Source organism: Aphidius gifuensis, linkage group LG6 (genome assembly GCF_014905175.1).
Source record: "Aphidius gifuensis isolate YNYX2018 linkage group LG6, ASM1490517v1, whole genome shotgun sequence".
In the NCBI taxonomy this organism is placed as follows: Eukaryota; Metazoa; Arthropoda; class Insecta; order Hymenoptera; family Braconidae; genus Aphidius; species Aphidius gifuensis.
In genome coordinates, this window is record NC_057793.1 from 8,228,030 (window position 1) to 8,240,470 (window position 12,441).

General features: G+C 21.9%; 2 protein-coding genes across 3 annotated transcripts; both read left to right on the plus strand.

Annotated features, from left to right (window-relative positions):
* Positions 1 to 200: 200 nt before the first annotated feature.
* LOC122859769 (lipase member N-like) lies at positions 201 to 2,216 on the plus strand. Its single transcript, XM_044163452.1, has 5 exons — positions 201 to 240; positions 353 to 494; positions 1,034 to 1,217; positions 1,649 to 1,876; positions 1,959 to 2,216. Exons 1-5 carry the CDS (start codon positions 201 to 203, stop codon positions 2,115 to 2,117), a joined length of 753 nt encoding a protein of 250 aa, XP_044019387.1. The 3' UTR covers positions 2,118 to 2,216.
* Positions 2,217 to 2,739: 523 nt separating this feature from the next.
* Positions 2,740 to 12,437, plus strand: LOC122859319 (guanine nucleotide exchange factor for Rab-3A-like). Of its 2 annotated transcripts, none has more exons than XM_044162791.1 (8): positions 2,740 to 3,221; positions 9,608 to 10,027; positions 10,122 to 10,416; positions 10,492 to 10,725; positions 10,790 to 11,463; positions 11,527 to 11,629; positions 12,182 to 12,248; positions 12,331 to 12,437. In XM_044162791.1, exons 2-8 carry the CDS (start codon positions 9,684 to 9,686, stop codon positions 12,408 to 12,410), a joined length of 1,797 nt encoding a protein of 598 aa, XP_044018726.1. In that variant the 5' UTR covers positions 2,740 to 3,221; positions 9,608 to 9,683; the 3' UTR covers positions 12,411 to 12,437. The 2 variants fall into 2 exon arrangements, with proteins under 2 accessions (XP_044018726.1, XP_044018728.1); XM_044162793.1 differs by having other exon boundaries at positions 2,765 to 3,221; positions 10,125 to 10,416.
* The last annotated feature ends 4 nt before the right edge of the window (positions 12,438 to 12,441 follow it).

The following is a 12,441-nucleotide window of genomic DNA, read 5'->3' on the forward strand; positions in this document are numbered from 1 at the left end:
CATTTAACTTTCTTATTATTCATTGATATGAAAATAATAGTTGAAGGAAAAAATTAAATTGATAACGATAATTATTTGATAAAAATAACTGAATATTTTTTAAACACAAAGTAATAGTGCGAAACGCACTTGACACATCAATAAAAAAAACTCGACGGTATCATTGTTTAAAATTTATTTTAGAATTTTTATGATATACAATGAACTATCATAAGCAAAAATATTTCATTTTATTTTTGGGTTTATTTTTTAAGCCAATATACGGCTGGAAAACAACAGTAAATTTATTATAAAAATTTTAGAAAATAAATTGATATATAATTTATTATTTTTTTATTATGATCATTTGTAGTTGGAAATATTAAAGGACAATGGAATTACAGGAGAAGTACACTATGTAACAACAGGAGACGGCTACATATTAACAAATTAACTGATGATGGTTTAAAACATGTTAATTTAACATCAGATGACTCAAAATTTTGGGATTTCACGTAATAATTTATACACATAACATAATTACACGGACAAATATCTTGCTTACAGTATCTCGAAAAATAATATCTATTTTCCAATTATTAAAAAAATAATTACCAATACATAATAAACATAATAAAAATTAAATTTGAAATAATAATAACAGCGAGTCATTACAATACGATGATGAATTAATTAATTTTTAAATAAATTAATTTTCAATTTATCCAAGATATATGGATAATAGTAAATTTGCAAAAAAAATAAATAAATAAATTTTTAAATGGAATATTTATTTATTTATCGTGCTGATCATACTCTTGTCATAATTATTTTTCGACAAATTTTAAATCATCATAATCATCATTATGTTTGCATGTTAAACTATGCTTGTATATTATTTTTATAATTATTCATTTCAATTTTAAATATTTCATGCCTTGCTATAACAACAACGCGAACTATAAATGATGCTTTTTTTACTTTAAGGAAATTACTAACCAGATGATTGAGAGGATTTTATAATAATTATAATTTAATTCAACTATTTTTCTAGTTTTCATGAAAGTGGAGTTTATGATCTTCCAGCGATAATTGAATACATAACAAAATTAACAAAACAAAAATTATTTTATATTGGTTATTCACAAAGTACGACTTACGCTTTTGTCATGGCTTCTCGACGTCCTGATATTGCCAAAAAAATACGTTTGATGATACATCTTGCTCCAATTGCTTATGTAAACCATGTTAAAGGAGTAGTTAGATATTTTCATTCGCCTATTTATTATACTGTCCAGGTATTAAAATTTAATCTTAATAACAAATGCATGAGAAATTAATTTCTTACTATAAATTTATTGGTTTTATTGTATTGTGCATTTTTTTTTTTTATAATAATCGTATATTATAATATTTAGTTTTTCAGACTTTTTATAACAATCGATACTTTTTTTCAACCAAGAGCTATCACTGATTTTATTGAAAAAAATTTTTGCTCGCCATTTAGAGTTCAATCGTACACTTGTGAATTTTTCATTGGCCTTTTTTTTGGATTTGATCACAAACAATTTCTTCCGGTAAATTTTTTATTATAAATAATCAATTTACTTAATATGTTATTTATTAATTATTTATAATTGTTAATAATATTATTTTCAAATGTACTTAGGATATTTGGAATTCTTTTTTTGCTGGAGCTTCAAGAGGTACGTCAATAAAAAATCTCATTCATCATTATCAAAATCTTGTGTCTGGAAAATTTCGTCAATTCAATTATGGTGAGAAAGAAAATATGAAAATTTACAATTCAACATCTCCACCAGATTATGATTTAACAGCAATCGATGTACCAACAGTATTCTTCGCCGCAAAAAATGATTGGTTGGCAGATTTTGATGTAACAAAATTTCAATTATTCATTATTTATTTATTGAATATAAAAATTCATATTATATCTTTATGAAAATTTATATTTTCAGGATGCAAAAAAAGTTTACAATATGCTGGCCAATGGAAAAGGTTTTAATGTTGTAAATTATGAATCATTTGCACACCTTGATTATGTTTGGGCCAAGGATATTAAAAAATTAATAAACGATCCAATAATTAATTTATTAAATTCTTACAAAAACATGTAAAAAATTATTAATTGTTTCGTTATATAAACTAACAATTTTATTTATTTAAATACAAATAAATATTTCAAAATTTTTCAAATAAAATTATCCTAATACTTTGACAATTTTTTTTTTTCGTTAAAAATTAAATTAAATAAAAATTATTTATCTTTCGATGATTCAAATTTTACCGCGAATAAACTTAGTAACTTTTTGGTGTTAAATGTATAATTTAAAAAGTTCCTAATGTTAAATTTAAAATTAATAAAAACACCCAGTCTAAAAAAAAAAAAACTGGAAAAATATATAAACAATTTATCTGTTATTTTTGAGTAATAATTTATTTTATTGTTTTTTTTTTTTCATTGTAAAATAGCTACATAATATTCTCACGAAATTTCACTGGCGCTGTTACCAGTTACCTTCGGAAATTTACCGTCATCATTCGGTTCAATTCGTAATAAGAAAAGACATTGTTTATGCCGTTTTTTTTTCTTTCTCTTTTCCAAGCTGATATATTATTTTTCTCTCTCAACATGACCCCCTGGGCATTCCAACATTTATTGGCTTGCATACATATATATTTACATGTGTATAACTGTGTATGTGGACCACACTGAGAAAAAAATAAAATTGTGTTAGCAAGTTTCGCTCAACAAGACAGCCTCCACATCAGTCCATAAACTGGTGTCTTTCTCACGACCTCGATAACATTTTTTTTATCTGTTTTTTTTTTAAATTTTTAATAAATAATATTACTAAATGTATCAACAAATACAAAAAATATAATTTATCATCAATTAATCATTTTTAAATTTAAATAATAAATACATTTTTTATATTTTATTTATTTTTTACTCATTTTTTAAAAAAATTCATTTTAAACAATTTTGTGAAGTTTATTTAAAAAATTTTGTGAATATTTAATTATATTTTTTTTTTTTATACAAATATTGTTTATTTTAAGTGAAATGTTTTTTTTCATTTTGGAGTAATTTTTTAAAATTATTTTGTTTATATTCAGTATTTTTTTTTATATTGTTTTTTTTTATATTTATTGAGTTTATATTGTGTGATGAATTGTCAGTGATTGATTTCAACATACTCCAGGAATTTTCCTAGGAGGTAAGCATCCTCGAGATATTTTTTTTTTTTCTTCTATACTGTCTTGGTTTTTATATTATGAAACTATTTGGATCGATATTTTGTCTCTACATTTTATCATGTTGAATATTTTATAGATTGAAGGGTAAATTTTTTGGATGCTGAATTTTTTATTTTATTATTATTGTTTTTTTTTGTAATGAAAAATTTATTTATATTTATTTATTTTCTTAAAATAACAAAGATAAAATTTGTTTTTATTTTTAGTATTTACTGTTGTTATTTTTATAAATAATATATTTAAATTATTGATAAAAATATTATTTTATTTCCAATATTATTTATTTTCTTTTAATAATATTATTTGTTTTTATTTTTAACATTTTTTTAATGAGTTTAATTAATTCTTTCTAAATTTAGTTTTATCAATTTTTCATTATGCTTATTCATCAATTATTCAATTAATTTATTGATTTTTTTATAAATGTTTATATAGCTCTTTTTTTTCTATTTTATTTTTAAACATGTAAAAATAAATTTTCATTGAGATAAATAAATTTAAATAGATTCTTTAACTTGCATGACGCAAATTCTAAAACATCTGTTTAAAAAAAAACCAACAAAATTTCTCATTACTGTAATTAAAGTTAAAAAAAAAAATTTTAATATTTTTCTTTTATCAATATTATTAATCCTCCATATTTCCTAAAAAAAAAGATGAAAAAATTTCGACTCTTTTTGTCTTTTTTCAGCCAAAAAAATTTTAATATAAACAATTTTTTTTTTTTTAAATTCAATAAATAGTAAAAAAACGTCGTTGATAATTAAAAAAAAATAATAATAATACACTTGAGATAAATAAATAAATTATTAAAAAAAAAAAATATTTAAATGCAAAAATATTCTGAATGATGGATGAAAGTTTTTCATGTAAATCAGGTTGTGTGATTTTTTTTTAGCATTAATTTGTCACAGGAAATAGAGCAACAAATAATGTTCTTTTATAATGAATAAAAAATTGAAAAAAAAACCAACACAAATTGAATAAAAAAATCCAAAAAATTCTCACTGCTTTCATTCAAATTATTTTACATTTTTCTCTTTTACTTTTTTAAATTCGTTATTGTTATTTTTTTTTTTGTATTTATTGCATGCACGAGCAAAATACGTGTAAGCATGTATGTAGAAAGAGAGAAATCATTGTGACGAAAATTATTATTATTTTAATTTATTATTATAAATTTTTTTTGCAATATATAAAAGAAAGATGGAAAGACAAGGTTAACGCATATTTGCGTTTCATTTTAAATAGTAATTTTGTTATTAAAATTTTTATTGGTAATTATTCTTTGTCTCATTGTTTAAATTGATCAATTTTATTGTTTATTTACATATTGTTAATTAAAATTCACAAGTTATTCATTGCTTAATAACAAACTCGAAAAAACCTATTAAAATTTTTTTATAATAAAATTCTTTTACTCAATTTTCTTGTATATTTCCCTTTGTTTTTAAATTAAATATTAATTATATTTTTTTTTTAAAATTGTTATTTAATAATATTGAATATCGTGATGATTATTTTTTTCCCTTTTTTTTTACATTTTCCTTTTATGAAAAAAAAAAAAATTTCGATTGCAACAAACGAACATCATTAGAAAATTTATTTCACGCTATTTTCAACTCTCCATAATAATTTACAAGCATTAATCATTATTATTAATCAATTTTAAATCTAAATGATTAAAAAAAAATGAATATAAATAGAAAATGAAAGACAATAATGAAAATAAAAAAACCTATAATTTACTTTCTATTTGAATTAATTGAAATTTAAATATATAAATATTTTTTTTGTCTGATAATATCAAGTTTTTTATCTTGTTTTTATAGTAAATATTATATTGTGATAAGGCTTTTAGATAAACAGTGTAAATAAAAAGTACCAGAACAAGTGCAAGTTGATTGAGTTTAGGTGTATTGTTTTTAATACTTGCACTTTTTATTTTCAACGTGACAATATTTAATTAATTTAAATAAAAAAAAAGAAATTATCGAGGAAAATATTTATTTTGCATATTTATATAAATATTTATTAAAAAATAATTATTTATAATTTTTAATGTGAAATTTTTTGGGGGTATTTACTTGTTGATTTGAGTTATTTTTTAAATTTTTAATTTTTTATTAATTTTATTTATTTACCGTTATAAAGTCCATGTCGTTCTACTTGTTCGAATCACATTCACCTTTCTATCGCAATATTTTTTTGCTGGTGTAAGAAAAATTGTACAAGCAATGCACACACAATGAAATAAAAATAATAAATTTTAAATTTTTATTTTTTGTATTTTCTAGAGCTTTAAAAATATATTTTTATATTTTTTAAGATAACATTTTTATTGTATAAATAATAAAATAACTGTACTGAATTTTTGATGCTTGATTTAATATACATCATATTGGTTCTTTAATTTTTTTAAAACTATAAAATTCATAATTTTTCTTTCTCAAAAAAAATATAAACAATACATGCTCACTGATAAAATTTCTTTTTAATAGTGTATATATATTTTTTTTAATGTTCAAAGAATGAATACAAACTAAAAATAAATAAAAAAATTTTAATAAGATTTTGATAAGTATTTATAGTGTCGCGACAAACTGAAAGTATTAATAAAATTTTAAATCAGGATAATAAAAATCTTGGTTAATATTATCCCAATACAAATGCAATAATCTCAAAAAAATTAGATATTTCAATAATTATTTTTAATGGTGTTACCAATAAATATCATTTAAAAAAAAGACACAAATTTCTTGAGCAAATCCTTCTTAAATAAAATACGCCATTAACAATTACTCCAAAAAGAAAAAAGAAAAACATTGTAGCAGATTTTTCATTACTCGAAACATAAGTAATTATAAAATTAAAAATTGATAATTATTTAGATCCATGAGCGATTGTTTATAATGATATTGATCATCAATTACTTTGTAATTAGAACATTGTCATCAGGACTAAGATAAATTTCAATAATATGAATAATTATTGTTCCAAATTAAATTTTCTTAAATTGTTTCGAATATTTCGATTGTTTAAATAATACAAATTAATCCAACTGTGGAATTTTTTTTTTTTCCACTCGTGATGCTTCAATATGTTTCGTTTTTGATGAATGAGTTTGATACTCGATATGGATTGTTTGATATATATTTGCTTCGAAATTGTAACACGATGAGGAATGAAAACACAAATAAAATATATACACAGACATTCTCAAAGTTTATTAATGTTTTCTTCTTTTGTATGCATACACGCATACGTAATTTATTGAAATGAAATAAAAAAAAGTGCGAATAGGAAGCCAAGAAACCACACATATCAACAGGTTAACGTTGTTGTATTGAGCATGAGAGTCTCAAGGAATCTCACCATTAAATTATCATGAAAAAAAAAATTATCGAAATAATAAAATTTAAAAAAAAATAACCGGTGAGACAGGTTTTTCTCGTGTGGGACTTTTAACATTTTTATTCTTGATAATAATAGTAAGCCCTATAATCCACGTCAACACAAAAAAAAAAATAAATTTAACTTTTTTTTTTTATATAGAATAATAATACCTTTTTAGTGTGACCTTCAAAAAAAATTTAATTATTTATCATCTCAATAACCAGATGAATAAATAAAATAAGAAAAAATTAATGAGAAAAAAAAAAGAAAAGTCTAATGAAATTTAAATATTAAAAACCTTTTTTAAATTATTTCTGGTCACTGCTTAGGTTCAAAGACTATACTCTATATATAAAAAAGAGTATTTAATAATTCCCCTAGCTTATCAGCACCATAAAAAAATAAATAAAGCTAAAGCTATAAATACTTGAGTAAAAATAATGTATATTAGTAAAACAATTTCTACTATGAGAAAGGATGAGATTATAAAAAAATATCTATATAAAAAATAAAAAAAAAAAGCTTAATTAAAACTAATTTCATGAATTGCGTGATGGATAATTTTATATATACTTACGTGTTTTCATATGTAATTAAGTAAATTTATTTGACCTGGAACGAGGATGTCATTTGTCTGTTTCATTGTTTGAAATTGTCATTTGTTGGCTTAATTTCTACTTACATTGTCGGGAATGTTAAAAAAAAAATATCAAACTTGAAATTAATATACTAATATCATTTAATTATTTAACATATAATAATAATAATTAATATTATTACAACATATTTTTAGCTGTAAAGAGGCGTAAGTGTCTCTTTTTCCAACAAAAAAAAAACAAAAAATACAAATTTAAAAATTGACTTGTTCTGTCTCTCGAATTCTCGACAAAATTCCAAGTAATTTGTGAATTTATCAATAGTAAAAAGGCGTATGTTATATGAGTTAAAAAGCGTATTTTTTAGATCATGATAGTTTGCATTAAAAAGTCTTATGTCCACATGTATAAAAAATCGAAAAATTGGAGCGAAAAGAGATAAACTTTTTCAACTTGGCAATTTTTTTTTTTCGGCAATTTAAATTTATTACTGTTAGAGGGATTATTTTTAGAGAAAATAAAATTGTTTTTTAAATTTGAATAATTAAAAAGAATAAGCCAATTGATAATGTAATTAATTTAATTAATTTAATTAGTTTTATATTTTTTCTTCATCTGGTTTTTTAAAAAAAAATATTTTGGCGATGATTAATCTTATTGATTTTAATACACCACTAAGAGATATATATTATTTATTTATCAACATGAAATTTCCATTACAGCAAGTGTACCAATATATATGTATGTTGAGTGTTGATTTATACTCGTGTGATTGTACCAGGGAGTACCATTCACTCGAGTGTTAACTTGTTCGGGCCAGACGGATGTACTGCATTTTACTCAATTTTATTTTTTATTTTTAATTTATTTACTTTTTATTTTTACATATGTATATTCCCATCAATTGTTCAAATACAATCAACCTATTTTTACTTAATTTTTTTCATAAATTTCATACATATATTATTTTTTTTTTTTTCACTATTTAGGTCGATGATGATGAATGATAAAAAGTACAATTCATTTTATGATGAAAATAAAATATAGAAAAACTTTTTTTTTTTTTTGCAATATAATAATAGATTAAATTAGATGTTATTTTTTATTTTCGAGGTCATTAGAAAGGTCGTTTCTTGGCATTTTAATAAAACAAAAAAAATAAATTTCAAATATTTTTTCATCACGAGATATTGTTAAATGTCGGATTGATGGAATTTAAAAAATTTAATAATTACTTTTTTTTAAAATTCATTTTATATTTTCTTTTACTTGAATAATAATAATAATTTTATTTAAATTATATTTTATATTTATAATAATAAATTAATTTAAATTTTCGTTTAAAAAAAAAATTTTAAATATCATGTTTGACTTCCCACGTGATAAAAAATTCATGATACATCTAGCTTATTTTTTTTTCTGTTGATGTGTCATAAAAAAAAGAAAAATATTTGCAAACTAAAAACGTGTCTGATAACATGTCGACAATATTAAAAAAATTTTCTCACTGTCATCTCTTCTTCTCCCATATTATATTCCAAAAAAAAAAAAAAAAAAATGTGTGTGTGCATATAAAATTTCGCTGACAAAGAAATTGTTTTTTAAAAAATAATAGCTTACATCATCATTTATCCCTTTCAATTATTATAAAATTTAAAAATGAAATTTAATATTAAATGAAAAAGAATTTCAAGAGTAATCAAATAAATATAAAAAAGTTTTATAATTTAAATTTAAAAATTTTATATTGACCTTTAACTTTTGTACAAGTTAAATTAGGCAATGCTTTAATAACTTTATATCAAGATGAAAAAAAAATAGCCTCCAGGCATTTGTACAAAATTACAAGGCCAAGTCAATCATATTGTTTTTTTTCCTCATTACTTGTAAAGACAATTACTTGATATTCCTCTTTATCAACTTTTTATTTAAATAAAAAAACTATTTATCTTTGTTATGAAAAATTATTAAAATAAAAAAAAATATATATATGGAAATAGATAAGGAAGCAGTAAAGAGGATTGTACATTTTTTTTTTTTTTTTCCCACGTTACTCTTTTTTAGAAAAAAAAAAAATTTGAAATTCCGTTTCGGTTTGTAAACTTCTCATCCTTTTATTTCCGTTCTGTATTAAAAAACTTGCGTCATTTATGAATTACAAATTTAAAAATAAAAATCCTAGAGTTTTGATGAATTTATTATTCAGCGAAAAATATATTTTTAATTTAATAAAACTCATGATAAATTGGAACATCATAATTGATTTTACAGTTAATCAGTATGACCCTCAACAAGCTTTAAAATGATTAACACAAAAATTCCATATACCAATAAATAAATATTTATTTTTGCAGAAATAAATTGAAGCTTGAAGAAGAAGGAGAGACACATCGACTTGTATAAAAAATAAAATATTAAATATAAAAAAAAATGAAATCAGTAGAACAACAACAGCCAAGTTCAATGGATTCAAGTGATTCAGTAAATGGTGGTGGTAGTGAATATGCATACAGACCATTGACAACAAAACACAGACGTGCTGGAAGTACTGGTACAACTGGTGATGAAGAATATACAACAGATGAAGATGAATTATATCCAGATGAAGCTGATTGTGCTGGTATATCATTACATTCAACAAATCCAATATCAAAATCTGATCTTGCACGTGCTGCAACTGATTTATTTGGTTATTCAAAACGTAATGATGATGAAAATGATCAACCAACAAGTCTATTTGAAGATGATGATGATACAAAATTTAAAATTGAAAGGTAAATTATTTTAAAGCAACATAAACATTTATTTATTTTTTTTTTCCAAATGTTTTTATATATTTATTATTATTATTTTTTGTTATCTATTAAGTAGTGGCAAAAGTTCAACGTCAATGTTCACTTACGACAATAAATTAACGACAAATATTGCGTGTTCAAGTAAATATCGTAATTCAACAAGTATTGATAAAATAAAAAAACCAACAAACACAATAAATGATTTACAAAAAATAAATAATAATATGGAAAATAAATTATTTAAGTTGGATAATAATGTAGTTGAAACAATGCCATTGGATTTACGATTAGACAATGAACTAGTTAATGATAAAATATTACCAATGTCATTTGAATCATCAAGTATTATTATCAAGGATAAAAACAAGGTAATATTAAAATTTATATATATATAAATATTTAATTTGTATTATTTAAAATTAAATTAATAATATTTTATTTAGATTGATGATAATTCAATGAGAGAAATAAATGATGATGGACCACCTTCACCAACAACATTGCAATGGGAGAAAGCTGTTGCTGAGGTCAAGGAACATGCAATAACAAAATTACAGGAAGAACTTAAACGAGCACATGAAGAGTTAAAACTCAAGGACGAGGAAGTCACGAGATTGTCAAGATTTAGACAGGATGTTGAGACAGAAGTTGAAGAATTAACAGCTAGTTTATTTCAAGTAATATAAATAATTTATAATATTTAAATAAATTACAGATATTTTTATTTTTATTTAATTTTAGGAAGCACATAATATGGTTAAAGAAGCAAATATACGTCAAGCAACAGCTGAACGTTTACTTGAAGAAAGTAGAATGAAAGTTGAGGTATTAGCTGCTGAAGTTATTGCATTAAAAACACTTGTATTAACATCAACACCAGCACGTCCAAATCCACATTTACATCCACAAATTGATACACGTTGTCGTTCAAATAATAATGATGAATCACAAGGTGGTTTATTTAGTAAAAAATATAGACCATCACCAACAAATATTAATCATAAAAATACACGTGAATTATCATCACCACCAGAATCACCACAAAAAGAACAAAAACAAATGAAAATTAATGAAAAAATTATGTTAAATGATAAATATTGTACAGAACAAACAATACGTGATAAAGATTGTGATAGAAATGATGAACGTGAACAACGTGATAAGGATAAAGATAAAGATATTAAAGATCTTGGTATTGAAGTTGATCCAAGAATACATTGTGAATTTTTAAGATGGAAAGAAAATCCTTGTATTGATATGAATAATAAATTTATATCACGTATATTTCATGAAGATATTGATTTATGTTTGGATTTTCCAAATATTGAACTTGGTGAAAAAGTACGACAAGCTGTTCTTGATGGTATCATATTCATTGAGGCTATTAGTGACAAAAAGAAAACATTATTTCCAAAGTAAGCTGATACATTAATAATTTATAATTGTTTATTTATTTATTTATTTTGTTTTTTTTTTAGAAAATGTGTACTTTTGGATGCAGCAAGACAATGCCATTATCGAATGAGACTTGGTGATGATGAAAATCAATGGCACAGTATATCACAAATTTGTCGCAATCGTGTAAGTTAATATTTTACTATTAAATAGTATAATTATTTGATTAATAAATAAAATAAGTAAACATTTAATAAAATATATTTAAAAGATGAAAATATTAATGAAAATTAAATTTGAAATAATAATAACAGCGAGTCATTACAATACGATGATGAATTAATTAATTTTTAAATAAATTAATTTTCAATTTATCCAAGATATATGGATAATAGTAAATTTGCAAAAAAAAAAAATAAATAAATTTTTAAATGGAATATTTATTTATTTATCGTGCTGATCATACTCTTGTCATAATTATTTTTCGACAAATTTTAAATCATCATAATCATCATTATGTTTACATGTTAAACTATGCTTGTATATTATTTTTATAATTATTCATTTTAATTTTAAATATCTCATGACTTTTTATACCTACACAAGCTACATGATGTTTTTAATTTTTTTGGGGCAAATTATTAACCAGGATATTTTATTTCAAGATGATTTGGCTGGGTACTTTCTTGTCTCGAATATTTATGAGTAAATAATTATTTCGATATTTTCTTTTTTTAGATTATTGCAGTTTGTGATTTTTTAAATTACCTAAGATATGTTGAGCGTGGTCTCGTCAAGAGTTCAGGTATTTATAAATTAATATAATTTATTATTTTATAAAAAATTTGTATTTTATCATCTAATTCATGATTTATTTTTATTTACAGTCCATGACATTTATTGGGAAATAACACGACTTAGAAAAGAAATGGTTTTAGCACGTCTAGGACTTGCTTTGTCTTCCTAAATAATAATTATTCGTTCGTAATTTTTTTAAA

Coding starts and splice junctions, on each gene's coding strand:
- LOC122859319 (XM_044162791.1), top strand. CDS start 9,684: ATGAAATCAGTAGAACAACAACAGCCAAGTTCAATGGATTCAAGTGAT. Junction 10,028..10,121: donor ACAAAATTTAAAATTGAAAG/GTAAATTATTTT, acceptor TTATCTATTAAG/TAGTGGCAAAAGTTCAACGT. Junction 11,464..11,526: donor AAGAAAACATTATTTCCAAA/GTAAGCTGATAC, acceptor TTTTTTTTTTAG/AAAATGTGTACTTTTGGATG.
- LOC122859769 (XM_044163452.1), top strand. CDS start 201: ATGAACTATCATAAGCAAAAATATTTCATTTTATTTTTGG. Junction 495..1,033: donor TCAAAATTTTGGGATTTCAC/GTAATAATTTAT, acceptor CTATTTTTCTAG/TTTTCATGAAAGTGGAGTTT. Junction 1,218..1,648: donor ATCTTGCTCCAATTGCTTAT/GTAAACCATGTT, acceptor AAATGTACTTAG/GATATTTGGAATTCTTTTTT.